This window comes from Manacus candei, unplaced genomic scaffold, assembly GCF_025592945.1.
Source record: "Manacus candei isolate 608988 ecotype Guabito, Panama unplaced genomic scaffold, ASM2559294v1 h1tg000225l, whole genome shotgun sequence".
NCBI lineage: Eukaryota > Metazoa > Chordata > Aves > Passeriformes > Pipridae > Manacus > Manacus candei.
This window is the reverse complement of record NW_026138273.1, coordinates 84,590-112,004: the sequence shown is the minus strand read 5'-3', so window position 1 is coordinate 112,004 and position 27,415 is coordinate 84,590. Positions and strand designations below refer to the sequence as shown.

The 27,415-nt window shown below is 53.5% G+C and overlaps 2 protein-coding genes across 2 annotated transcripts; both read left to right on the top strand.

Moving 5' to 3' along the window:
- Positions 1 to 6,878: 6,878 nt before the first annotated feature.
- Positions 6,879 to 17,437, top strand: LOC127464453 (zinc finger protein 48-like). Its single transcript, XM_051774790.1, has 4 exons — positions 6,879 to 7,072; positions 8,724 to 8,802; positions 8,991 to 9,293; positions 17,322 to 17,437. Exons 2-4 carry the CDS (start codon positions 8,751 to 8,753, stop codon positions 17,435 to 17,437), a joined length of 471 nt encoding a protein of 156 aa, XP_051630750.1. The 5' UTR covers positions 6,879 to 7,072; positions 8,724 to 8,750.
- A 611-nt stretch (positions 17,438 to 18,048) lies between these two features.
- Positions 18,049 to 24,668, top strand: MROH6 (maestro heat like repeat family member 6). Its single transcript, XM_051774789.1, is given in 18 exon segments — positions 18,049 to 18,183; positions 18,433 to 18,497; positions 18,612 to 18,959; positions 19,302 to 19,452; positions 19,702 to 19,766; positions 19,879 to 20,028; positions 20,213 to 20,361; positions 20,631 to 20,778; positions 21,024 to 21,217; positions 21,306 to 21,443; positions 21,662 to 21,836; positions 22,008 to 22,145; positions 22,356 to 22,532; positions 22,666 to 22,815; positions 22,974 to 23,075; positions 23,277 to 23,379; positions 23,650 to 23,706; positions 23,856 to 24,668. Coding segments are annotated over 18 exon segments (2,538 nt in total). The 5' UTR covers positions 18,049 to 18,062; the 3' UTR covers positions 23,963 to 24,668.
- Positions 24,669 to 27,415: the final 2,747 nt, after the last annotated feature.

Here is a 27,415-nt window from a genome sequence, read left to right as displayed (position 1 = left end):
AGTAGGAATAAGACTCAGTTCCTAAAGACAGTGAATTGTAGCAGACACAAGGTCTAACATTTGTTCTTCTCCCCCCTTTCTTGTTTTTTCCTAACAGATAATCCTGATTATTCTGTGGTAAATGATACTCAGATGTTCTGCAGCAGCAGGAAATTCAATGTGTGGGTACCATTAAAGGCCTGATTCTATTTTCTAACTCCACAGTGTAAGTGAATGCATCCAACAGCCAGGGTAGCTTGATAAGTGATGCTGTAGCAATTGTCAGGCCTCCAGGAGGTGAGTATGAAAAAGTGCTTTTTCTGTGCATGGAACAATTCCACAAACACTCTGTAGAATAAAATGTGATTTATTTTCTCAGCTGAGGACTGGAAGTTCTGAAGAATGTGTTTGCATTAGTAGTTCTTACTAAAAAAATTGTCCTTTTTGGCTTCTAATTTGTCACATGGTTAACTTTAAGAACTAGAGAATGAAAACAGTTGTGTAGTTAACATATTGTGAAGGTGAGAGGTGTATCATGTAATTCATTTTTTTTTCTGTAAATGGTGGTGTATTCTATGAGGGACAGCTGATCTAGTCCAAGAATACAGAGAGACTCACCTGCATTTTGGAACCTGTTTTAGAATAGAAGTTGAAAGTGCTGACAAAGAGCAGTTACTGGATAGACTTAGAGAATTTGTTTAATAACAGTGATAGAAAACACTTGCAATATATTGAGCCAGAATCCACCAAGTTCTTTAGTTGTAAGAAAGTCAGTTCCAATGTGCTGATTTACAGTGACTGAGGCTCTAAACCCCTCTGGTTGTTCTCTTCATAACAATTGGAAATGAGAGAATTGAGCAAATACCCTGAACACTGTGAGTGTTTTGTTCTGTGGTTTTGGTTTGGTTGGTTGTTGGTTTGGTTTTTTATTTTTCAAGAACGCTTTTACATTTCTAGCTGGTGTAGGTGTGTCCCTTTTGCATTCCCTTTTCATGACCATCCTGGAGAATTAGCTGTGGTTGAATAAATGCCAATGGAAACAATTAATTTAAGCCAGTTTTGAATTCTAATGTGAGAGCCCAACAACTCTTGATCTTGAGAGATGTGTAGGTGTAGCTGTTGAGTAAGAATAGTTTAGAGTGACTTACATACATTTTTCAAGGAAAAGAAAAACAAAAACAATGAACAAAGAAATCCCATAAACCTTACTGCTCAAAAAAACAGTTAAACTTGAAACTTGCAAACAGATGGATTAGGTTTGGGTCCAAACCAGTAGAAAGACTTCAGGAAAGTGAGTAAATCCAATACAGAGTTTGTGTGACAGATTACTGAGAAATAAGGAAAAGGCCAATTTCCAGCACATTTTAGACTTTTCCAATTTTATTGTCAAGTTGCACCTAATATTAACAAATAGACTTTGCTATAGAATAATAAAACTGCATCTGAGTTTCGCTGCTCATTTAAGACTGAGCAGTAAGACAATGTTATTTCTAATTCCAGTGCCACATTTTAGATTTGCACAGTAAAATTTGGTAGTGAAAATTTTACCAAATGATAAAGGATCTTTAAAGATAAGCAAGGCTGTGCACAGGTTTATGAGAGCCATTCAGATAGACTTTCTTTCATCATCAGATTGTTGTTGATCACAATTAGAAAACTTATAGCTTTGAAATGATCTTTTTTATGACCTTGTGGTAGTTTAAAAGCAATACCTCATTGGTTAAATAGGCTTTAGTTCGTGCTTCCTTTTAGTTAATGCTTTGAAAACGTGTTATCCTGATTTACACATAAAATCCTGCTGAAAAGCACGTGGTATTCCCTAGGATATGTGTGTTTAACTAGAATTAAATTAGCAGTGTTTAAAGAAATCTTCCATACTAGGACAATGTCTGTTTGCTTTACTGTGATGTTTATTACAATGACTCTTTAAATGCTCTACAATTCCATTGCATGGTAAATTATGAGTGTAATGGTGATTTTACACTGGGCTGTAATCAGTGCCTTCACACTTTGTAAATCATTCAATGAAATCTGGGTGCCACTAAAATAAGAAGAAATTTTATTTTTTACTTCAGCAGCCAAGATTTCACTTAGACAGAAGTTTTGTTTGATCAAAGAGTGAGAGAGATCTCATCAGGTACAAAATCACAGCCTTTTAATGAGTGTGAACATGGAGCATTCTCTTTTCAAGGATAAGAAAAACAATGCTGTTCCAGAAATTTCCATTGTGGGGAGTACTTGATGGAACTGGATGGAAGATTGTACAAAAGGGAGAGTGACAGAGGACAAAGGAGTATTCCATTGTGAAGTTACTGCTGATCACTGTTTTACAATTATGAGACAATTTTTTTTCCAACATGCATTTCTTTATTTACACTGTATATACTTATTTACAGTTAAAAATTTCTCTGTGGGATTTTTCTCTGTAGTTTCGAAAATGAATTTTAAAAATCTGAAATTTTATATCTGAATTCTTGAAACTCTTTGCATAATTAAAGTATTTTTCCTTCATATAGCTTGTTTCCAACCAAACAGTAGCTTGGATACCACCTGAAAGGGGATATCCTTGTGCTGTAAGGAGTGGAAAATGTAAATCCCTGCAAAATTCTGAGATAATGAGACAAAAAGGCCACTGAGAGTGAAGAGAGAAAAGGAGAGAGAAAGGGAAGATACAGCAGTTTATTCTTTTCTATAGTAATGATATTTGCCAAACATACCTTAATGTCTGAGATTTCTGATGTTGTTTGTTGGCTTTTTTACTGTCATCAGGTGAGTGAATATGACCTTTATGCAAAATAAGACAAGATCACAATTTTTTTTTCAAACTAAAAATAACCTCTTAATTTTCAACTTGTGTTAAAGAAACCTTTTTCCAGAGTTCTCTGCTGCCTTGCCATATAATTGAAGTGAGGGAATGAAAAAGTGCCCAAATAAGTCAGTCATGCCAAAGTCAAGGAAATCAAGATTTGGCCTTCTACCTGCATTTTAGAGAAAAACTGTCACAGCTGTCTCCCAAATAACTTTGATAGAAGAAAGAAGAAAACTGGACTTGAGTTCAGTTTGTGTTCCTCTCAGGAGATGTCTTTCCTGACACTGTCCCTGCTCTTCTGCACTCCCAGGGAGCACTGGGACTTTGTTTTTCATGGTGATTTGCTCCCTTCTAGCCCAGTCTGCAGCCACTTGGGATTTCTGTCTAATCAGAAGTTCTGCTCAGATTTAGTGAACAAGTGAGAAGCAGAACTGGCACACAAACTCTCTGTAGTCTGTAGCGTATTAATGAGTAAAATTCTCTCAGTTTTAAGCAGACAGTTGTGTTATTTATCATAGCAAATAAAGTAAAGAAGAATTAGTGAAAATGGGGCAATGCTTGTAATTCTTCTGCATATCTCTAAAATATTTCTTTGTGTGAACTCCTTTTCATCACTCCATAATTGTGTTACACTTATTTGCCTTTTCTGTGACTGTTTCAGAAGGAGGGTTTTTCTGTTCTTGTCTTCACAGCTCATAACTTTTATTCCTGGGATCAACTGTCTTCTCACATTTTTAAAAAAGCAGATTTTTATGATGTGGTAAGTATTAGTGAGCACAGTATGAGTGAAGTCTTGCCAGAGATTTCATTACTACTTCCTTACGTTCACATCCTAAATTTATAGCACTGTGTTGGCTTTTAAATTTATTCCTAAAGTCGTCTAGACTTTAGAGAAAAAAGAAAAAGAAGGAACAGGAAAAAATAAGAAAAAAAAAACCCAAAAAGAAAGAACAAGAAAAAAAGAGGAAAAAAAAAGAGAAAGAAAAACGAAAAAAGAGGAATAAAAAAAGGAGGAATAAAAAAAGAAAGAAGCGAAAGAAAGAAAAAGGAGATAATAAAAGAAGACAGAAAAACTAAACCCCCAAAGGCCTATCCTTTCTCGCCGCAAGGACTACAACTCCCACAATGCACCGCGCGGGGCGGAAGCCCAAAGAGGGCGGGCAGGGGCCGTGGCCGCGCGCTGATTGGCTGCGGGGCGAGTTTCTAAGGACGATGCGCGCGCAGGGCGAGCGCCATTTTGTCCGCGTGGAAACGAGTGGGGGAGAGGCGGCGTCCGCTGCGCTGAGCTGTGAGGGCTGGGGGGGGCGGCGAGAGCGGGGTCTGGGGATCCGCTCGGGGGCTGCGGGGAGCGCGGCTGTGGGTGGAAAGGCTGGAGGGCTCGGGAGGGTTTAGCGGGGGTGTTCGGGGGTTCCCGGGGTCTTTGTGAGGGGTCCCTGAGGGGGTTCGGTGTCCTGAGGGGACTCAGGGAGGAGTCTGAAGGTCCCTGAGTGGGTTTGGGAGTCTCCAAGGGGGTTTTGGTTTCTGAGGAGATTTGGGGGGGTCCCAGGTGGGCTTTGGGGGTCTGTGAGGAGGTTTGGGGGTCCTGGGGGGCTTTTCGGGGACCTTTTAGGTAGTTTTGGGGTCTCTAGGGGGTTTACGGGGTCCCAGACTGTTTTGAGGGTCCCTGAGGGGGACTGGAGGTCCCTGAATAGGTTTGGGGGGTCCCAGATATGTTTTGCGTGTCACTGAGAAGGTTTGGGGGGTCCGAGGGCGGGATGAGGTCTCTGAGGGGATTTGAGGGGACCTGGAGAAGGTTTTGATGGGTCAAGGGAGGAATTTCAGGGGTTTTGAGGGGATTTTGGGGGGTCCCCTAAAGCCCAGCAGTGGGGTTCAGGGTGTCTCCCAGCCCCAAGGGGTCCTAGGGATGCCCCCCAAAATCCGGGTGGGGGGAGATGTACCACATCCTGGTAAGGGGATCCCAGTGCCCCCAGTATATCCCAATGACTTCCCAATGACCCTCAGTACAGCTTAATAACCCCCTCAGTAACCACCCAGTGTGTCCCAGTGACCTCCCACTGCCCCCCAGTATGGCCCAGTGATCCTCCAGTGAGCACCCAGTAACCCCCAGTATGGCCCAGTAACCTCCCAGTGTCTCCCCATGTGTCCTGGTAATCCCCCAGTAACTCTCCAGTTCTCTGCCAGTGATCCCCAGTGTACCCCAGTTCACCTCCAGTCCCTCCCAGTGTCCCTCAGTAACCCCCCAGTGCCCCCTGGTTCCCCCCAGTGTGTCCCAGTATGCCCCAGTAATCCCCCAGTGCCCCACAAAGCCCCCCGACTGTCCCCAGTGTGTCCCCAGATGCCCTTGACCTTTCTGTGAGCGTGGGGGGGGGCGTTTTTGTTGTCAGAGGGTCAAGGGGGGGGCTCCTGGGGTGAGAATTAGGGTTCGAGACATCAGAGATGGGGTTTGGGGACAGTGGGGAGGGGTTTGGGAACAGAGGAATTGGGGGTGTCAAGGGGGGAACTGGGGCTGTGAGGAGGCCCTGGAGACATTGGAGACACCAGGGGGGTCTTGGGGTGTCAAGGGGGGAACTGGGGACACCAAGAAGGTCTTGGGGACACCAGAGGGGGTCTCAGGACTCACCTGCTTGTGGTGCAGTCCCTCATGTCCCCCCCTGGCCCTTTTAACTCCTCCCAAATGTCTCTTAACCTCTATTTTCCCTTTAATCCTCTCCCCTCATAGATCACTTTGATGCCCCAGTGCCCCAAAACCTGTTTTAACTCCTGCAAATGCACCCAAAGCCCCCCAAGCCCCCCCAAATCCCCATCCAACCGCCCCCAGATCCCTTCAAATCTCCCCAGTGCCCCCTCGAATCCCTCCCAACCCCCCCAAAGAGGGATCACCCAGACCTTGGGACAGGAACACAGTGGGCTGTACTGGGGGCACTGGACTGTACTGGGAGGGCCCTGGGGGGGGCTCAGGTGTCCCACGAAAAGGTGGCCCAGCTCCAGGAGAGATCTGGGGATCAGTGAGGAGGTCCTGGTCTGTCCTGGTCTGTCCTGGTCTGTCCTGGTCTGTCCTGGTCTGTACTGGTCTGTCCTGGTCTGTACCCCCAATCCCCAAAGCCCCTCCCCAGCTCCCCCAGGACCCTCCCAGACTCCAAAGCCCCCCAGGCCCCCCAGGCCCCTGACATGGTCCTGCTGCCCCTTGAGCATCTCCAACTCCTGCAGAACCAGGCATTTCATCAGCAAATGTGCAGGTGACACCAAGCTGGGGGTGTGTTGATGTGCTGGAAGGCAGGAGGGCTCTGCAGAGGGACCTGTGTGAGGAAAAGTGTGTCAGCAGGAGCAGGGAAGGGATTGTTGGGCTGGACTGAGCGCTGGTGAGGCCACCCCTGGAGTGCTGTGTCCAGCTCTGGGCCCTGAGTTGAGGAAGGCCCTGGAGGGGCTGGAGCAGGTGCAGAGAAGAGCAGCGAGGCTGGGGAAGGGAGTGGAGCACAAGTGGTGTGAGGAGAGGCTGAGGGAGCTGGGGGTGTTGAGGCTGGAGAAGAGGAGGCTCAGGGGAGACCTCCTGACTGTCTGCAAGTCCCTGCCAGGAGGTTGGAGCCAGGTGGGAGTGGGGCTGTTCTGCCAGGAAGCAACAGCAGGACAAGAGGGCTGGGTCTTGAGCTGTGCCAGGGGAGGTTTAGGTTGGATATTAGGAAGCAATTTTTTGCTGAGAGAGTCATCAGGCCTTGGAATGGGCTGGGCAGGGAGGGGGTGGAGTCAGCGTCCCTGGAGGTGTTGAAGGTGAGAGTGGATGTGGCCTCAGTGCCATGGTCTGGGAAGCACAGCGGGGTTGGATCCAGGGTTGGACTTGATGATCTCAGAGGTCTTTTCCAACGTGGCTGATTCTGTGATTCTGTGATTGCCATTCCTATGGCAGCACATGCTTGAGGCTCCATCCCCAGGGTGATAGAGATGTCTGTCCATATCTATCTCCAAGGTTAGTCTGTAAATGTGTGGTGTTAGAAAAGCAGGCTGAGTTGTGGGCTGGTTGTAGAAGGAGAAAGAAGCCCAGAGGCCAGTGCAAGCAGGCAGCCCTCAGCTTGCACCTGATGTCCCCTCCCTGCAGGTTCCTGTCCTTGAGCCCAGGCCCTGAGGTGAGGCTGAGAAGTGGCGCAGAGGTGAGCCCAGAGCTGTCCCTGAGGTGAGGCTGAGAATAAGTGCAAGGCAGAGGTGCTGCTGAGGAAGGAGAGCCCCGTGGTGGGGAAGACAAGAAGCTGTGAGAGCCCCGAGCAGGTGCTGTGTCCATCCCCTGTGTGCCAGGTGAGCTGGGGCTTTGCTGCAGAGCTGCGGGCGCTGATTTGAGCGTCTCCAAGTGCTGAGATGGTGGGCACCCAGGAACACAAACTGTGCCTGGCCACGGAGCCTGCAAGGAGGAGCAGAGACAGCCCTGGCAGTGTGGGGGTCCAGGTTGTCCCTGTGCCTTCCCCTGCAGGCCCTGGCTGTCCCTGCTGGGCCCCTGTCCATCCCCATCAGGTCCCTGCCCGTCCCCCCGGGCTGAGCTCCCCCCAGGAAGTGCCGTGGAGCTGAAGCTGCTGCCATCCCCCCCTGCAGCCGCTGCCCCAGCCAAGGGAGCAGCAAAGGCAGGGCCAGGAGCAGAGGCAGCAGCAGGGGAGCCCTGGGGGGCCAGGAAGCTCTTGTGTGGGTCAGGAAAGAGGCACTGGGCACGAGGCCGGGGCTGTGCTGAGCAGGCCCAGCCCTCACATCCCCCCAGCCAACGCCGGCTGCCCGGGGGGCTTGGGAGGGACCCCCAGCCCGTGTGCCCCACACTGAGCTGGCAGAGAGAGAGCCAAGGGACAGGGCCACGGGCAGGGCCACGGGTGAGGGACAGGCAGGGCCATTGCAGGGCCACGGTGAGGGCACAGCCTGTGGCAGCAGAGCTGCCCAGGGCCGGGGGCAGCCGGGGGTGTTGGTACCAGCCAGTGCTGGGGCCGAGCAGAGCACGAGGCCTCTTGCAGACCCCTGGAGCAGCCTCCCACTTACCAGGGCCACCCTGGTGGGGTGACACTGTCCCCTCCCTACAGGACACTCCCCCTAAAAACTTTCAAGGGGGCCTTTTGTGTATATTGCTGATTGATGCTGGGGACCTGAGGGAGCCTCTGCAATCCCATCCATGGGGCACAATCTCCTCTGCAGAGCTTGACTCCCTGCAGACTTTGCAGGGAAATCTGTGCTGGCAGCTGCATCCTGAGCCCGAGGGCAGTTTGTATCCCTGAGTGCTGATCAATCCTGGGGACCCAAGGCATCCTCTGCTGTTCCATCCATGCAGCAGGAGTCACCCTGCTGCCCTTGACTCCCTGCAGAGGAACAAGTGCCATCTCTCTGGGAGAAGCCAGATGCTGCCCCCCAGGCCATCAGAAGTGGTGCTGAAGCCTCTTTCAGCCCAGCCCTGGGTGCAGTTTTCTCATCCCCTCACTGAGTGCCCGCTCCCCCAGCTGGCACTGACCAAGCAGGGCGTTTGGCACACTTGGTTTGGTGGTTTGGAGAAACAGCCCCAGACTGGCAGGGGGCCAGAGAACCTCGAGGAACAGCCCTGGAGTGTTTTAAGTGACACTACATTAATACAGCTTTTGATTAATATATAGTAAGTCAATCAAGTGCTCATGAAATGACATCACTCCCCTCATCCTCACAATTAAACACCATGTTTTTGGGCTGAATCTTCATATTTTGGAGTATTTTCTGGCTAAACTTTAAGTTTTTGCCGTTTTTGGGGAGGGTTGCTATTTCTGAAGGGGTTGCTATTTCTGAAGGGATTTTTTGCCTGAATCTCGATGGTTTGGGTTTTTCGGGGCTGAATCGTGGTGTTTTGGGGGGTTTTATGGATACAGGATGCCCGGTGAGTTCTAGAGATGGACTTGGGCAGGAGGAACCCCCAAGCCAACGCGCTCAGCCCTTGTTTTCCCCCCATCAGGATTTGTCCTTCCCAAAGCTTGGGCGGATGGAGGAGGAGGCTGCGAGGAAGAGGAAGATGCCTTGGGCCCCCCAGGCAGGTGAGGAGGAAGTCAGTGTCCCTTTGGGCGGGTGTTGTGCTGGCTCTGTCAGCCCAGCATGGCCCCGGCTGCAGGACAACCCCGCTGGCGCCGCCGTCCTGCCGGGGCCGGAGCTGGGGGGATGTCCTTGGCCTTCCCTGTGGGCCGGAGGCAAATCCCCTGCCTGTCCTTCTTGCTTCCTGCCCCAGGCCCCGAGCTGAGGACGGAGAGCCCGGAGGACAAATCCCCCCGTGAGACCCTGGTGGGAGAGGCCGTTTTGAAGGGCTCCCCGGCGCAGGAAGGCAGCGGGGAGGAAAAGGGCCGGAGATCCCCCCGCAGGAGGGGCTCCAAAGCCATCCCAGGGTGCTCTGAGGAGGAAAGAGCCAGCCTGTGCCGGGAAGGCGGCCGGAGCTTGAGGGGGAGCTCTGAGCTGGTGGTCCCTGAGCAGCCTCCCAGCAGGGAGAAACCCTTCAGGTGCTTGGAATGTGGGAAGAGCTTTAGGTGGAGCACCAGCCTCCTTACCCACCAGCACATCCACACTGGGGAACGTCCTTACACGTGTGGGGAATGTGGGATGAGCTTCAGTGACAGCTCCACCCTTCGCAGACACAAGCACATCCACACCGGGGAACGACCCTACCCATGTGGGGAATGTGGGAAGAGCTTCAGTGACAGCTCCACCCTTCGCAAACACAAGCACATCCACACTGGGGAACGTCCTTACATGTATTGGGAATGTGGAAAGAGCTTCAGGGACAGCTCCAACCTTCGCAAGCACCAAGTCATCCACACTGGGGAACGGCCATACACGTGTGGGGAATGTGGGAAGAGGTTTCAGACCAGCGGGAATCTCGTCAGGCATGAGCGGACGCACACGGATGAGAGGCCCTTCCGCTGCACCGACTGCGGGAAGGGCTTCAACCGGAACTCCCACCTCATCACCCACCGGCGCATCCACACCGGGGAGAGGCCCTACAAGTGTGGGGAGTGTGGGAAGAGCTTCACCCGCAGCTCTGCCTTGACCCAACACCAACGGACCTACCAGTAAGAGAAGCCCCACCAGTGCCCCGACTGCAGGAAGAGCTTCGGCCGCTACTTACACCCCGAATGAAGCCCCTGATGGGGAGGCAACCCCTGGAGTCCAGTGACTGTCAGTCCATCCCTTTCCACCACCCAGTCCCCTTTCCCAGGGGCAGGTTCTGACAACAGAACCCTTCTTGGGGGGTGTGTGGAGATTCCTGCCTTGGCTGGGGACCCCTCCAGGGTCACTCCTGGAGGTTGAGAGCAGAGATCCCCCCACCAGCGTTGGTCTGGGGGAGTTCCATCCCTCTCTAATTAAGAATTTCTCGTTTTGTGGCAGCTTGAGTAGAATTGCTTCAACAATTGCTTTAGTGTAGAGCACTGTCCTATCTTATCCTGTACAGGTAGTTTTAGTGTATATATTGTGCACTAAGTAATTCTGATGAAGATCTTTTGTCTGATCATTTGTATCCCTAAATAAATTCCTTTTTATCAATAGATCTGATTTGCCATCAATAAAACCTAGGGGACCAAAGTGATTCAGTCACACTTCTGTAATTCCTCTAAACTGAAACTGTTGGCATGATCCAAGGTTGAGATTGGATCCAGCAGCCCCCAGCACCGTACAGTAAGTTGGGAGCTCAGAGGGGCCACCCCCCTTTCCCAGCCCTCCTGTGCCCAAAGGCTCCCATGGGACCGTTTATCCCACCACACTACCCCTGCTCTTTTACCCTTCTCCCTGTTCCTCCCACTTTTTCATAGTCCACTCAATCCCCAGCTCCAATTAGGATCACTCTGGGGGTCCCAATCCCCATTTTTCTCCCCTCTCTCACCCCTTCCACATCATCTCCCCACTCCCCAGCCCTCTCATGCTCAGTTTGGGGGTCCCACCCTCCTCTTTCCCCACTCTCCTGACCTCTCCCACTTATTTCCCATCATTCTCAATGGTCCCCCCCTCCACTTTTGGGGGGTCTCACTCCCCTCCCACTCAGTTTGGGGTCCCACTACCCCTTTATCCCCTCTAACCCCCCTTTTCCCACCGACCTCCCCCTTCCCACCCCCCGCTCACCCGAGAGCTCCTCGCCCGCAGCCGGGGGGGCTCCCAGCACCACCAGTGCCCAGAGAAGTCCCCCCAGAAAAGGGGTTGGGTGAGGTCCTGGGTGGGCTTTGAGTGTGTTTGGGGGTCCTCGGGGAGCTCTAAGAAGGTTTTGAGGGGTTCCCAGCACCTTTTGGGATGAGCTGGGTGCCTACTGAGGGGCAGGTGCACTCCCAAAGCCCCCCCAGAGTGGGTTTACACGGGGGGAAACAGGGGAGTCCCTATTCCCGATCCATCCTGGAGCCAGTTCTGCCCCCCCCAAACTCGGCTCCACCCCTCGTTATCCACCCCCCCTCCCCCACTGCCCCGCAATAACCGGGACTGGGGAGAACTGGGAAGCTTTCCTGGGATCAGGAGTGGCAGCAGGGGAGGGGGGGACACACGACCCCCCAAAATCCTCACAGGGACAGGAGGGGTCCAGGCTGGGCCCGAGGCCCCGGGGAGGGGCTGCGGCCGCCGCCGGCTCAGGAGCTCTGTGGGGAGAGAAAAGGGGGTGACAGCGGGGTGGGGGGTCCCCGGGGGGGCACAGACGCTCTGGGGGGACACACGACCCCCTGGGACCCCCCTCACCTTCTGGTGCAGGTAGAAGCCGAGCCCCAGCGCCAGGGAGACGAAGGCCAAGAGGAAGCCCCCGGCCCCTCCTTGGCAGCAATTGCTCAGGCTGATGGAGCCCGGCAGGGCCGGGGCCGCCGGCGGTGTCCGATCCCGGCAGGAAGCGGGGAGGGCCCCGGGGAGCGGCGGCGGCGGGCGGGGCCCTGGGGGAGCCGCCCCGAGGGGTCCCCGCCGCCCGGGGCACTGAAGGAGCCGCCCCGGGACGGGCCCTGGCGGGGGTCGCCAGAGAGGGGGGCGAGCTGGGAACAGAATCAGCTCCGGAGAATAAACCGAGGGAAACCAAAGGGCCGCGCCGGGGGAGTCTCCGCCGCCCCGGAGCTGAAAGAGCTGCCCCGCGGGACGAGCGAGGAGGGGCGGCGGGGAAACAGTCGCCCGGGGTGTGGCGAGGGAGGTGGGAATGGGATAAAAGAGAGAGAATAGAGGGAGAAATCACTTTGTTACCCCCGCCCCAACTCCCTTTTGTATACAGATAAAAGCAGGGATCAACATGTGCTTCCCTTCCCCCTTTTCCCCTCAGGGGATGAGAAAACAAAAGAGAAAACCTTGGGAAAGAGGGGGAAAGCCAATTCTGGAAAACTATCTCCTCTGAGATAAGTTGTGCTGCCAAAGGAAATGCTGGCTCCAGAGGTGCCCCAGAGTCGGCAGAGCCCCCCACCCTGCCCACTCACACCCTTCAGCCCAACATTGGGGTTTTCCCCTCCCTGGCACTGCCCAGTCCAGCCCCTCCCTGGTCCCCCCATCTCCCTGCCCCTGCCCCAGCCCAGCAGAGCAGCACACTCAGGTCTGGCCCTGCAGCAGGACATGGAGGCCATGGAGCTCAGGGACAGGCCCTGTGGGGCTGCAATGCTCAGCATATCATCAGCTCAGGCAGCTCCTGCAGCCCCAGGGCCAGCCCCGCTCCCCAGCACAGCAGCAGAGAATCGGCCCCGGGCTCCTCAGGCCCCATTTGCCATCTCCAGGGGCACTGGCCACCACCAGCACCAGCTGGAGCAGCCTCAGCCCCTCAGCCCCCACAGTGGGACCCTGAGGGCAGCACACGGACTCCAGGGAGAAACCAGCAAGGCAAGGACCCTCTGGGGAGTCTGCTCCTTGGCCTTGTTCTTGAGAGCCCTGGAGAAGAAGAGCTGAGGCTTCAGGCTGTGCCTGGAGCAAATGGAGCCCCTTGTGTGGTGGAAAGAGTGCAGTGGAGCCCAGCTCATGCCAGCAGTGCCATGGCCACAGGACTGACCCAGCCCAGCCCAGGGACCAAGGCCCAGAGCACTGAGGCCTCACCGAGGCCCAGAAGGGGAGGGGGGCAGGAGAAAAAGAGCAACTCTCAACAGGCCAAATGCTGCTGCTCCCTGGCACTGCTGCTGGGCTGGGACTGTTTCCCTGCCCCTCTGCACAGGGGCACTGCCCTGCCAGACTCATCAGAGGTCTCAGAAGACTGAACTCACAAAAGCAAGTCACTGAAGGATCCTTGACTTTGTTTCAATGCATTCCTCATTTACCCAGGCTCTGGGTCAAATTCAGGATGTAGACAGTGACCCAGACATGGGATGAATAATCAATATTCACTGTACACAACTTTATCCCAGGAGAAAAAACACATGAAAACCCTGACCCAGCACCACAAAACCCTGAGCAGGCAGGCTGGAACAAGGAGTCCCATTCTGAATGCTATGGAAGAGAAAACAGGCCCTTTGTGCCTTCAGAAAAGCATCCAGTCATCATTTCCCTCAGGGCATCCTTGAAGCAAAAGACTTCTTAAGACAGATGCCAGAGCTTGGCAGCAGGCTGTCTTTCTTAACTTGGAAAATCTCTGCTAACTTCCCTAACAATGGTACAAACCCCCCACATTAATGTTGTCAAACAGCTGCATCTGCAGGATTCATGTTCCAGCATTGCCTAATGCACAATTATCACATCTCTTTTTAAAATTAAAGGGGAGGAGAAAAAAAGCAGGGGGTGGGAGGAGACTCCCCACCCCAGTCATCCATCAAGTGTACATCCTGGCCACTGCTCCCAAGAAATTGAATATGTGCTAAAGAGATATAAAAAGACATCAAACTCTTTCAGAAATAAAAGTGCTTCAGAAGCTAGATTTTAATATTGCCAAGTGGGGTTTTGCCAGATTATAAAGTTGACTGAAATGCCAGGATACTGCATTTTGGAAGCAGCAGCAGCTCACATATTGCCTTGTATTAGTGGCTGAAGTGTGTTGCTGATTCCAAAGCTGGACTATCATCATCTGTGGAGGAGATAAATGAATAAATAAAAATTGGCATTCCCTACCAACCCTGCTGCCTTGAAGCACTCTTTTCAAGGGCGGCCTCCACAGGAAAAAAAAATTGAAAACCACTTTATTTTGATTATAGTGCTTTCCCCAGGCAGGAATTTTTATTTCAGTTAGAATCTTTGAACCATTACATTTTCAGTGATGCATTTTTATATTTATATTTATATATATATATTTATATTTTTATATTTCAAATAAATTTTGAAAAGGTACAAAAATAAAAAAGAGTAAACTTTGAGAAGATAATAGTGCATCTGAGCATGTTTCATGCCTGCTGGGGTAAGTTAATGGTGAATCACACCTTCCCTTCCCAGCACAGGCTGAGATATATTCTTTTTGGAACATGAAAATACTCAGGGACTGAAGGCAGAGGACATACCAGTCAATGATCCAGGATTATTTTATGAACAGCCTGTTACACACCCAATATCAAACATGCTGCCAGGATATTACAAAATGCACAAGTGTGTTACACTCTGAAAAACTGCACATTGTAAGTGAGCCACTGCACTTCAGGGAGAAAGAAAGGAGAGAATTCCTGAATCTCTACCAAAAAAAACATGAATAGATGGGACCACTTATCCAAAGAGCTGTTCTTGTTGCTGAGGACTCCTCTCTGAACACCTTCACCTGTAATTCTGTCAAGGTAATAAATCCTTCCACTCCTTACAGCACACTCAAAAGCACCCTGCTATTTAATGTCAATGGAAAAATGGCCCAAAGTGTCTAAAACATTTCCTTTTGCTCATGTAAAAGTGCTGGCATTTCACTTCCTTCCTGATAAGCCAGTACCAATGGACTTGATTGTTCTTTTCTTATTCAAAGCATATCAGTAGTTCCAAAGCACTCTCCATCTTATCAGGGGTCTGAACAGCACAGTTACTGAAAACAGTTTGTCCTGGTCCTCTCTCTTTCTGCCAGGCTATCAGATAAACCCAACTAACTCTCTGTCTTTACACACAGTCAAACATAAGCTGTGTCTTCAACACACTGTAGCCTGTTTCTGGCATGTTACAGGTTTGCTGCTTGACATTAGTTGTACCCAAAACAGCAACAGTGAATTAGCTTAGAACAAAAATATAGTCACTCCATAGCACAGAACACAAAAGGGACACAGGATAGGAAAAAAAAAAAGAGAAACATTTTGTGAAGTAAGAATGATCACTCTCATCTCAGCAGTTCACAGGTATTTATCTGGTGCTACTTGAAAAAGAGCATGGAAGCAGTAGGATTCAAATGCATTCAAAACAGACCTGACACAGACCTCAAGAGTAGAAAAATAACTTCTTTTTTTGTTTATTTTATTCTCCTGTCCTCTAGGAACTGTCTCTGATTTGCAAGGGGTGAGAAAGTGAAAGAAAGGAAAATGGTTACAGTGTCTGAAAGCGTTTAAATGCCTTTACTAATTTTGTCAGTAACAAGACTGATTTTCATGATCCAACCTTCATTTGGCACTAAAAGACCCCCACAAAAACAAACCAAAAAAACACTCTCCCCCAAACAAGCCTCTTGGCAACTCTCCTTTTCATTCAGTGTCTTGGATACAGAATTTTCAGTGCTGACTACTGAGGAATAACACAAGATCAACTCCCTCAGAAGGGCCACAGCTTTGAAGATTTTGCTCCCTGCCCAGCCCTAGGGAATAGGCACAGCATCTCCCTTCCTTCTTCTCAGGATGACAGGATATCCTCGGGATGAGCACAGTGTTGGAAGAGTTAAACATTAACCTGGCTGTGCCCTGGGCACTCTCAGCTGGCTAAATGAAAAGTTCTGGAAGGCCTGGAGAAATCCTGAGTTGCAGCTCTTTGATTAAGTACAGCCTTCTTTAGAAGCTGAAGCTCCAGCCCCTGAGTGGAGGCTCCTTCCCACCACTTCTCCCACTGACAGTCCCCCTAAGCAATAAAATATCAAACATAAAAAGACAGTGGCATTCATCCTCCACAAAGACAGGACCAAATCCTGCAGCCAATTTAATGACAGAAAAAAACTTTAAAAGGAAATAAAGAATACACAGAAAATTGCTTGATCCTTAGTTACATTTCCAGTATATGGAGAACTACACAAACTGTCAGTAGCAGAGTGCTCAGAGTACATAGAGTGTGATTTCACCATTTTGTTAAATATTGGTATTACTAGATTTTCACATCTTGTATTTCTTTGAAAATATTCACATGTGAGATTGAAAAAAGTGTTTCTTTCAAAAACAGCTCTAGAAACCAACCCAGAATTAGGGGGAAAGGGAAGAAAGAGCAGCAGTCACATGTACAAGAATGGTCTGAATAAAGCAAGTCACCTCCTGCCCACCCATCCTGGCACCTGCTGGGAAGGAATTTTACAAATGCTTAGGAACAAGCTAGCACTACATTTTAGATATGACTTTTTCATCTCTACATCTACAGGACTTTAAACTGTTTCATGTCTGTAAGGGGGGTACTTTTGAATTAGATGATCAATGGAGCATAGAGGCGTGAGAAAGGAATCATATTAGGATGTGAAACCAGCCAGAGTATGGTACAATGTAACTTCATGGCACAAGCTAATTGTAAGGTCCATTGTGCTTTTTAGCAAGTTAGCCTGATATCCCCTATTATCAGAGCTGAGTTCTTCCTTGGTTTTGCTACATATTGCAAGATAGATACATCTACCCTTGAAACACAGTGATAGAGGTCATATATAGGGGTGAGAAAGATGATGATGGGAGGAAGATGATGTGGGCAGGGGTCACTGGCCCCTTGCCCTACAGCAGGGCATGCACAGACTGTTGCTATCAGGTGATGAACAGGCGGGGTTTGGCTGCCACTCAGGCATCACCTTATACTGGGTACTGGCCCTACGTGGTGTAATGTGGAGCTGATAAAATGGGGTGTCAGGACTGCTGGGGTGAGCGATCCTCATCCTGCCATGGAGACTGTGTTGTTCCATGGGGACGCCCGCTAAGCACGGGCACCGACCAGCTGCTGCAGATCCTGGCAGCCCTGGCCTGTCTGTGTGGGTAAGCACAGTTTATTGACAGGAAGCAACTCAGAAAGCAAATGTTTTATATGCTTTTTTAATATCCTTGTAATTCCCTTTTTACTAGTTAATACTGTATTAAAAGCCACTCACAGTATTGTTTAATATCCTTTAAATGTTCCTTTAATTCCCTTTTTACTAGTTAATACTATAATAAAAGCCGTTCATAGTATTGTATGAATGCCAATTGATAAAGCAGTTATTTTGTATTCTTTTTTAGCTTTTGATTCTCTTTGCTAGTTTTTTATTCTCACTGCAATAAAAGATTTTTTGTACTGTTTGAATGTCTGTTGTACTTGTCTTTATTCCGGGCATGTATTCAAATGAACTAACACACAGGGGCACAGCTCTTTGGGGCAGGAGACGAGCAGCACCCTTGCCAGGACTCGGGGCGGTGGCAGGTCTCCTTGGGCCAGGACTTGCCAGAGCTGCTGATTTGGGTGCAGCCCTGGCCAAAGGGCTGCCAGCAGCATTGGTGCCCTTGCCCACACCTTCCTTCTCGGTGTCAGCCCCCCTGTTTAGGATGGCCACCAGCCAGCACTTCTCCCAAGGAGGCCGTGCCAGCTTGTGTGGAAGGCCCCGTGCCCTTCCCGCTGCGACTGAGTCGGCGGCCGAGGGGGCTCCTTGTGCTGCCGTGAGCAGGCACAGGAGGGGAGTGTTTGCTCATTTCTTGAACTGTTCCTACAGTTCAGGTCCAGCCAGATTAGATACTTCAGAGAGAGGATTCCCTCCAAGGTGGGGCAGGTTGGCGGGGCTGGGGGAGGCCCCAGGCCACGTGGCACTGTGTCCCAGGGCCCTTTGTGACACGCTGGGCATGGCCGGTGGGATGGAAGGGGGCAGGGTGTCCAAGGGCCCTTTATGACCCGTGGTGACAGAGGTGCTGCTGGTGACAGGGCCACAGTGTCAACAGTGCTCCTCGGAGCAGGCGACGGGACAGGACGGGACAGAGCGGTGCTGTGCGGAGCCCCCGCGCAGCCAACTCGTGCCTTGCTGACCCGGAGCGTTTTGGAGGATTTTCTCGCTTTCAGGTGACCTCGAGGCATTTCCACAGGATTTGGAGACCCGGAGTTTCTCCGAGGTGTCTCTAATCCCTGTGGCAGGTGCCCTTGAGACCCTTTTGCAGGACTTGGAGACCCGGAGCTTCTCCGAGGTGTCTCCAATCCCTGCGGCAGGTGGCCTCAAGGCCATTCTGCAACTTAGGGCCCGGAGTTTCTCCGAGGTTCTCTTTCTCTCGTGCAGGTGCCCTGGACACTAGACTGTGGCATGGCAGGGAGACGCTTCAGCCTGCTCAGGCTGTTCCGGAGGAAGAAGGAGGAGGAAAGCCCTGGGGCTGCTCCAGCACAGCAGCCTGAAGAGGTGCAGCAGGTGCAGCCCCCGCAGGAGGGTGAGTGCTGGAGCTGGGCCACAGGGCTGGTGGCTGCAGCCCCCTTGGCCTCATCCTGTCCCATCCCATCTGGACATGCCCAGGGAAAGGGAGGGGGGCAGAGGGGCTGGGGCTGATCTCCTGGCAACCGTGCTCCATCCACTGGGCATCCCGGGGCTGGCCCTGCCTGCTCCTGGAGCCCAGGCCTGGGCTGTGTTCTCCGGCCTCTCCCACACACCCTCAGCTCTGAGCGCGCTCGCTCTTTGCCAGATGCAGGCCAGGAGCGGACAGAAGAGCAGCTCCGTGCCCGTGGCCGCTTCCGCAGGGCAGCACAGGTACCTGCAGCCATCCCCGCCTGGGCTGGGCCTGCTCTCACTGCTCAGCCCAGCACCGCTGTCGCGGCCCTCCAGGGGACATCCCTCTCTTCCCTGCCCTTCTTTCTCCTGCAGACATTTATGAAATTCATGGGCAGTCGGCGTAGAAAGTCCAGGGTCACACCAGCTGATGTTGAGGCCCAGCCTGACACCATCCCGACCCAGCTGACAAAGCCTGATGTCAGCACCGCGTCGACTGCTGTCCCAGCACAGTGTGACACCGCAACCAGTGATCACACAACCCACTGGGACACCACGCCCACCGATGATGTGTCACACTGTGACTCTGTGCTGCCTGGTCTCACGGAGGAGGCCGACGGCACAACGACGGAGGGCGTGGCGAGCACTGAGGCCGCGCCTGTTCAGCGCCAGGCCGATACCCCCAGCCTGGACTTTCTTGAGGAGAGAGCTGTCTCTGCTGAAGTAAGCAGCCTGTGGCCCCCAAGCTGGGTGTGCTGGGCCCCCTCAGCCTTTGAGGCTGGCACAGTGTGCTGGGAAGGGAAGCATTTCTCAGGGGAAGCTGGGCAGGTATCTAACTCTGGCAGCTCTCCACCTCTCCCCTGTGCATCCTCCAGGCCAGACTGTGGGACCTGGGGACCTGGGGCTGCTCAAGGCATCTCCAGTCCCTGGGGCAGGTGCCCTCGAGGCCAGACAGTGGGACTGGATGAGGCGAGGCATTTCCCAGGCTTCTCTCTTGCGGCTGCCTTCAAGGCACGACTGCAAGACTTGAGGAGCCAAAGCTTTTCCATGGCATCTCTACTGCAGGTGTCCATAACACCAGATAGAGACATGCAGCAGAGACCCCCCACGGTGCCCAAGCTGGCCTGGGTGAAGGAGGAGGAGAAGGAGGAAAGCCCTGGGGCTGCTCCAACATAGCAGCCTGAAGAGGTGCAGCAGGTGCAGCCCCCGCAGGAGGGTGAGTGCTGGAGCTGGGCCACAGGGCTGGTGGCTGCAGCCCCCTTGGCCTCATCCTGTCCCATCCCATATGGACATGCCCAGGGAAAGGGAGGGGGGCAGAGGGGCCGGGGCTGATCTCCTGGCAGCCGTGCTCCATCCACTGGGCATCCCGGGGCTGGCCCTGCCTGCTCCTGGAGCCCAGGCCTGGGCTGTGTTCTCCGGCCTCTCCCACACACCCTCAGCTCTGAGCGCGCTCGCTCTTTGCCAGATGCAGGCCAGGAGTGGACAGAAGAGCAGCTCCGTGCCCGTGGCCGCTTCCGCAGGGCAGCACAGGTACCTGCAGCCATCCCCGCCTGGGCTGGGCCTGCTCTCACTGCTCAGCCCAGCACCGCTGTCGCGGCCCTCCAGGGGACATCCCTCTCTCTTCCTTGCCTTTCTCCTGTAGCTGGTTTGCAGATTCATCAGGTGCATTTGGCACGAAGAGGCCACTTTCATGGCCCATGGGGACACGGCAAACTTGGACCTCTTCAATGCCCAGACCAGCGCTGCCCTGCTGGATTTGCTTGTGGAGAACGGTGTCTACAAAGCAAAGCAAGTAAGCAGCCTGTGGCCAGGGCTCCAGTCCCCCAGGGATGCTGTGGCCCCTCACGTCGGCTGCTCTGGGTCCCCTCAGCCTTTGAGACCAGCAGAGTGTGGTGGCAAGGGGAGCACTTCTTGGGGGAAGCTGGGCAAGTTACTGGCTCTGGCAGCTCTCCAACTGTCCCCCGTGTCCCCTCCAGGTGCCGGCCATAGTCAGGTGCATCCATCAGTGGCTCACGTCCAATGTGTCTGCTGAGCACAGGCTGGACAAGACTCTTGTCCTGCTGACCGAGGCACACCCCACGGATGTTGCAGTGACCCTGCTGCGCTCTGCCCCAGCCTGTGACAGGTATGGGGCCCACCTGCCTTGAGGGCTCACCTGCCTTTAGACCCCATCCCCCTGGACAGCCTGTCCCAAATGGTGTGCCAGAGACATGGAGACTTCCAGGACACTCCAGCTCCTCTCTTTGCCAGCTTTGGCATGTCAGCCTCCAATCCTGAGGCCAGCCTGCCTCCCTGCCCCACAAGGCACCGTGGTTCTGTCACCTGGGCCCCGCAGCTGCCCAGGCCACAGCGCTGTGTCCCAGACCCCCCTGAGCCAGAGTTGTGACTCCACAGAGCTGCTCGCACCATGTGGAAGACGCTCATCTCCTTCAGACGGACTAAGGAGCCGGTGCTGCAGATCCTCTTCCGTGTGCTGGAATACTGGCCAGCGCACAGGAGACGCACCTCTGATGGGGATGAGAGGGATGTCTTTGCCCTGGCTGTGAGTTTCTTGAGCTGACCTCTGCTCGCCCCCAGGTTGCCTCTGGGACGCCTTTCCATCCTCCTTCACCACTGCTTCTCCCTGCCCCAGGCACTGGGCTGCAAGCCTGGCTTAGGGGCAGGTTCAGGGGCAGCAGGCTGGGGGATCCCCCTGTGTCTCCTCTGGCCTGTCCCTGCCACGCTTGGGCCCTGCCACATGGACATCTGGGCCCTGAGAGCTGTCTCTGGGTGCTTTGTCTTTGGCAGGCAACTGTGGCACTCTGGGAGATCATCCAGCTGTCCCACTCCTGGTGCCCAAGTGCAGTGAAGGACAATTTCCCCCGCCTCCTTCTGACTCTGCTCTTCCAAGTTTTCATCAGCACAGAGGAGATGTCAGAGGAGGTCGAGACCTTCTGGAGGCGATGCCGGGAGCAGCGCAGCCTTCCCCCCAACCCCAACAGGTGCTCCATCCCAGTCCCCTCTCCCTGCCACGCCCTCGGGGCTGGGGCCAGGGCTCTGTGCCTGACCTGGGCTGTGCTCTGCACACAGGTTTGCAGTGCAGACCGTTAAAGCCCTGCTGCGCCAGCTGCTGGATGAGGACGTGCTGATGGCGATCGGTCGCAAGTGTGGCTGGGACATGCTCCTCAAGGCTGACACCCACCACTATGCAGTGGGTCTGCTGGCCAGGTGAGAGCCCTTTCTCCCCACTGCCCCTGTCATTTCTGCCCTGTGCACAGGCCACCCCACACAGTGCCCGTGTGCTGGGCCAGAGGGCCTTGGCAGCCAGGGATGGCTGAGCAGAGTGGAAAAGGCGGAGAGGGGCGGCTGCACAGGAGGAGCCACCTCCCAAAGTGCCCACGTCCTCTCCTGGGCTGGTGGCCAAAGACCAGGCCTGTGTGAGTCAGTCCCAGGAGAGCTTTGCCCACCTGGCTCAGGGTCTCTGGCACCTTTATTCCCCCTTGCAGGGAGCTGTGCCGTTTCTCCCGCTCCTTCTGCCGCAGCATCGCCGTCAGCCTGCTCCCGCGGCTCAGCAGGGGAGAGCCCCTGTGGGAACTGCCTGCCCTGGCGTTCCTGGTGGAGGTGAGCCTGATGGCGAGCGCTGCCTGGCCCAGCTGCCTCCCCCTCTCTGCCCTCTCACAGCCGCAGCCGCCCGGGACGGTGCCTGCACCCTGTGCTGCTGCCTGGGCCCAGCCCCGGGCGGGTCTGGGCTCCTGCCGGCCGGGCACCCCGTCACTGCTCCCTGCCTTTCAGGTCCTGCACTGCCTGAACCCCAGACAATGTGGGCCCAGCGTCCTGCAGATCATTTCCAGGTACCTGCGCAGGCAGTGCCCGGAGAGGCGTCGCCTGGCGCTCCGAGGCCTGCTGGTGCTCAGCAAGGCTCCCGCAATGGTGAGCAGGGGACAGGGGCTGAAGCCGGGCCGGCAGCGTGAGGCTGTGCAAGGCAGTAGCTTGGCCTTGGCTGGCCTTTGGCAGCTGTGGCAGCTGCTCCCAGCTCTCCTCCTCCCCGTTCAGCTGCCCGACTCCTTTGGGATGCACCTTTGGCCTCTGGGCCCCGTGGCAGCAGCGTGGGGCTGCAGCACAGCATTGTGTTCCACACAGGCTAAGAGCATCCGGAGCCTGAACGAAAGCCTCCTGGAGCTACTGCAGGATGCAGACATAGACACAGTTCAGATGACTCTCTCTGTGCTCATCAATGTGCTGGGCTTGAAAGTCATCGAAATATCCAGCCCAATAGCCCTGAAGTTGCTTGAGGTGCTGCGGCCACTCTTTGACAATGTAAGGCTCTGTGCCCCTCATCGTGGGCACTGAGTGCTGCCAGGAAACTTTGGGCCCAGTGTCTTTTCAGGCCTGTGCCCCGGTGGGCCTGGAGAAGCCAGTGCTGAGGTCTTTTCCTCTTCCTTTGCACCAGGAGCACAGCCAGCTGCAGCAGCTCTCCATGCTCCTCTTCCGGGAGCTGATGGAGGCAACAGAGAGGAGCAAGAGCCTAAAGCCACACGTGTACCTGAGTCTGGTGCCATTCTACTTCAACTGGCACAATGAGAACCAGCGTGTGGCAGAGGTGAGGACTTGTGGGCACTGGTGCCCCCATGGCAGGTGGCTGCTGTGCCTCCTGCCCTGGCCCATGGTCGCCTGTAGCCTCCTCCTGGCCTTGGCGCAGGGATGCGGGTGCTGTGCCCTGGGCTGCGGTGCCATGGCCCGCTCTCTGTTGCTGTGCAGGCCTCTCGGAGAGCACTGTTTGGTGCAGCCAGGTTCCTGAAGTGGAGGGATCTTGAGCAGTTGGTGACCATGGAGCAGCCATGGAGGTTTCCCGAGTGCCTGGTAAGGACGGCCCCAAAGCCCCAGCCCCTGGCTCCCCAGGAGCACCCAGCCCTCTGCTCCCCCCAAACCCGGCCCCAGTGGCTGCTGGCCGGGCCTCAGGGCTCTGCGGGCAGGGGAGCCCCGTGCTGGGGGCAGGGAGCGCCCGGCCAAGGGGCAGAGCCTGAGCCGAGCCTTCCCTCTGTGCCCTGGCGCTCTTTGCAGCTGGAAAAGGACAGGAGCCGAGTGGGCCAGTACGTGCGCCAGGCCCTGCCGTTCCTGGAGAGCCCAGAGGAGCCCCTGCGAAAGCTGGCCATCAAGTTTCTGGGTGAGCCACAAGGCCGGGGTCCCTCCCCGCCCCGCTGCAGCTCGGCCCCAGCCCCGGCTGCTGCAGCGGCAGCAGGATGCGGCCCAGGGCATGTGGAGCCCCGAGTGGCCTGGTGCCTGCTGCCGCCCTGTGCCAACCCAGCCCTGGGGCGTCCCCATGCGGGAAGGCCCCGGGCTCAGCCCTGCCAGGGCAGGAGGCCGTGTGGCCGGGCTGGCAGCGCCGCTGCGGGGGACCTGTGCCTCTGGGGCCTGACAGGCTCTGTGTTCCCAGGGATCGCCGCCAGGTCCATGAAGCAGGAGCAGCCAGAGCTGCAGCTCATCTGCCAGGGTGAGCGAAGGCACCTTCCAGCTGATCCCCTTGGGCCCTGCTCCCTCCTGGCCATGGCAAGAGCTGGCTGGGATGGCCCTGGCAGGAGGGGCTCCTCACGTCCCCACACCCCTGGCCTCTCACCTTGGCTTTCTTCCTTTCTCTTTCAGCCCTTCAAGGCATCACTGATGACAGCCCTGCCATCTCAGACCTGGCCTGTCAAACGCTTCACATCATCAGAGCTGTACGGAGAACTTCATTCTTCCCATTCTGGTAGTCTCCGTTGCTGCCTCTTCCAGCCCGTAGAGGTGTGACAGAAGACATCAGACTCGCCATGGCAGGCCTGGCAATTCAACACTGCTACGTGCCGAGAGCTGTACAGATGGCTCCCTACTGCAGATTCCAGCAGCTCCAAGACTGGCTGTGCAGGGCATGGAAGACCCAGCCTTTTCCACAGGGCAGTGTCTGCCTGTGCTGCTGCAGCTCTGTGGAGAACTGATGCAGGAAGCTCCATCTCCTGGGGCCACCTGAGCCTGTGGGGAAGATGCCTCTTCCCTGCAAGCACCTCCTTTGAGCCCAGCATGGGAACATGACCAACATGTTATCACGCACAGAGGCCCAGGAGGTTTTTTTGGTGCCCAGTGTGCACAGGGCCTTGGGGAAGAGGGGAAAAGGGCTCCTTGTGCTCTGCAACACTTGCCCCGCTGTGCAGTGTGCCAGCAAAAGTGGGCAAAAGCCCCTTGGCCTTTGGTGGCTCTGCTGGAGCCTCAACGTTTCCAGCAAAATGGAGGGGCCGAGGCTGGAGCTGTGGGGAACCCTGAGCACCTTGTCCTCGGAGATGGCCATAAGCCCTCGCCCAGCCAGGAAGCACCGTCTGTGTCCTGCCTGTGTGTTGCTGGCTGGATTGCTCCGGGCTCCCAAGTGCCTCTGGAGAGGCTCCTCTGGAGCTCCTTCAGGGCTGTGCCGCTGCCGGGCAGGTTGGCAGGGCTGGGGGAGACCCGCAGGAGAGGGGGTGCTGGGAGGCCAGGAAGGGGTGAGGTGCTGTGGAGGCCCTGATGGGACAAGGGAGTGGGAAGCCTTGAGGGGAATCTGTGAGGGGGTGGGTGGCAGAAGGCTGCGAGGGGACATACTGGGTGCAAAGCCCCCAAACTGTGGTCTGTTATTGTTCGCCTTACATCTTTAATAAGAGCATATGACAGACCCTCCCAGTGAGGGTCCTGGTCAGGCAAGACCAGGACTGGGAAATCTTTTAAGACTGCCGTGTCCCCTGCGAGTCTCACCTCCCCCTGCACTCGCACCCATTTGTCAGGCAAGTCAGGAGAGTGAAAGGTTAAATCTTTTTCCTTATCTGTGAGTTCTGGGTCCTCCTTGGAGTCATCTGACTGAGAAACTGGTACTGTGGCAGCGGCACCACGGAAGCGAAGTCCACGTGAATGGGGCGTGGAGGAGGAGGCCTTTGTTTCTGGCCACGCTGCGGGCTGTGCCTTAGGTGGCCACAGTGATGCTGGCAATGAAGGTAGCTCTGGTGGCGTGGAAGGCAACACAGGAGATTGCGGTTGGGGCAGGGCATGGGGCAGGGTCTGCACACAAAATTTCAGCTCCTGCTGTGATGGTGGCTCAGAATCAGTTGCCGTTTCTACACGGTTGTCTGCGGAGCTGGAGTGAGTTTGCAAAGCTTCATAAACTGCTCTCCATGTTGTTAATAAAGAGGTTGCTATCTTATCCCCTAGCGTGGTGCTGTCCCAGAGTCTGGCACCGACATCATCCCAAACTCTCCAGTCATATACTAAGTCACCGTTTAATGTGGGATTAGCTTTGGATGCCCACAAAAGGAGACATTCTAAATTTTCTTCCTGTACTGTTTTCTCATATTTTTTAAGGATTTCAGCACAGGCTCGCTAGAGTGCCTTATGCTTTTTCGTTAAAGGGGTTCCCATTTCATTCTCAGCTGCTTCCCTTATTGTCCAGTGTAAGGTAATTGAGAGCTCTCTTGTCGCTTCCTTTCAGCGCTTTTTCCTTCCTTGTGTTCAGCTGAGCTACACCACCGGAGAAACAGCTTAGTTTCTTTCATACCCCAACATGGGGTGCCATTTGTGGCGTATTGAGGCACAGACTCAGGGGGTGAAGCTGAGACAAGGTTATTGGAGTCGCAGCCCTCCTTTTATACTCAACACCAACAGATAATCATACCTTATAAGGTAAAACCTGTGACTGCAGCATTTGATTGGCTGCCAGCTGTCACTGTAGTTGAAACAGGAGTTGAAATGGCAGTTTTAGGAGTTGCAGCTCACCCCTGTAATGAGCTGCTCCGTTCCCTGCAAAGCTACGTTTTTTTCTAGGCCCTATTTCCCACAGTGCTGCCCTTTGCATGTTGATAAACAAAGCAGTTGGTTTTTTCCCCCGGGAGACTGAAAGTGTCACCTCACCCAGACTGGGGCCAGGAATTCCAACCACATTCCTGACCTTGGGTTTCACAGTTACCCATCAGTTTGGGGGAGGGGAAAAGAAAAAAGGTCAAGAGATTACAGCAGCAAGTAAACTGGGGCTAAGTGTACCTTCATTTTCTCAAGCTGTTCTGGAGAAATAAATAAAAATAGTACTATGGGGGGGAAAAAAGTTCAGGCCAGGTATCAGTTTACTGAATTTGATCAGGGAATGCAGAAGAAGAACATGCCTTCAAACACACATCTACACTACACTTATCAAACTGTACAGTGCAAAATCTGACCCCAAGGAGTCTGTACAAAACAGTGGGAATGGAATCAGAGAGGGGAAGGAAAACATCCTCAGCAGTGCCTGTCCCAGTCAAGGGGCATTACTGAGCAGCACCTACATTTCCATGGCTCTCTGGGCAGGGAATTTCTCATGTGTGCCAAACAGCACATCTTGAAGCTTCTTCCCACTGAAATACTAGAGACATTTCAGGGCATCTGAACAGCCACATTCTTAAAGCACAACTACCTCAAGGCAAGGGAAGAAGTGAGATTCAGTGGCACTTGGCAGAAGCTGCCCAGTGCATTGTGTCAAATGGGTATTTACCCAAAGGAGCAACAAGCTCAAGCCATCAGGGAAAGAGCCAGATGATGAAAGGGTGTTAGCTGCTGAGAATTTCTTTGGGAAGAAGTAGACTGTTAACTTGAGATAGAAATTTGCAATATACCATGGAACCTTATTCAAAGTCCAGCTGGAAAATACCTTCTTGTTAAGAGTGTGAAATAAATCCTAAAGTGTCATCAAATATGTGATTTTCTCTTTATTCCCAATCACTAATTAAAGAAACATAACTCAGATGTGATCTCACTCTGTGCTCCAGTGACATTAACATTAGAACAATATTGTCACTGTCTGCTGGTCTCTTGTGCTCCTCACTGGAAGGCACTTGGTGCACCCCTGGATATCCTGCTAATGAGGTAAAAAACTAACCCTTCTAAAGTTCCAGATTTTCCTCACCTGTTTGTACACAGTTGGACAAACTGAACCAAGTTATTACTTGAAAGCCATCCGATGGATTTAGCATTAATTACTCCTTGTTTTGATCTCAGGGAAAAAGGCTCACACAACACAATCTCTGAATGCTCCTTTGAACTTACCCACAGTGTGTTCACAAACACACAGAGCAAGGCTTTTAGATTTGGCTGCTACCCTCAGTTCCAGCATAGAAAGAAATGTCTCTGTGAAATAACAGCAATTGCCTTACCATGTTACTGAACTACATTCAGTTTATCTGGTC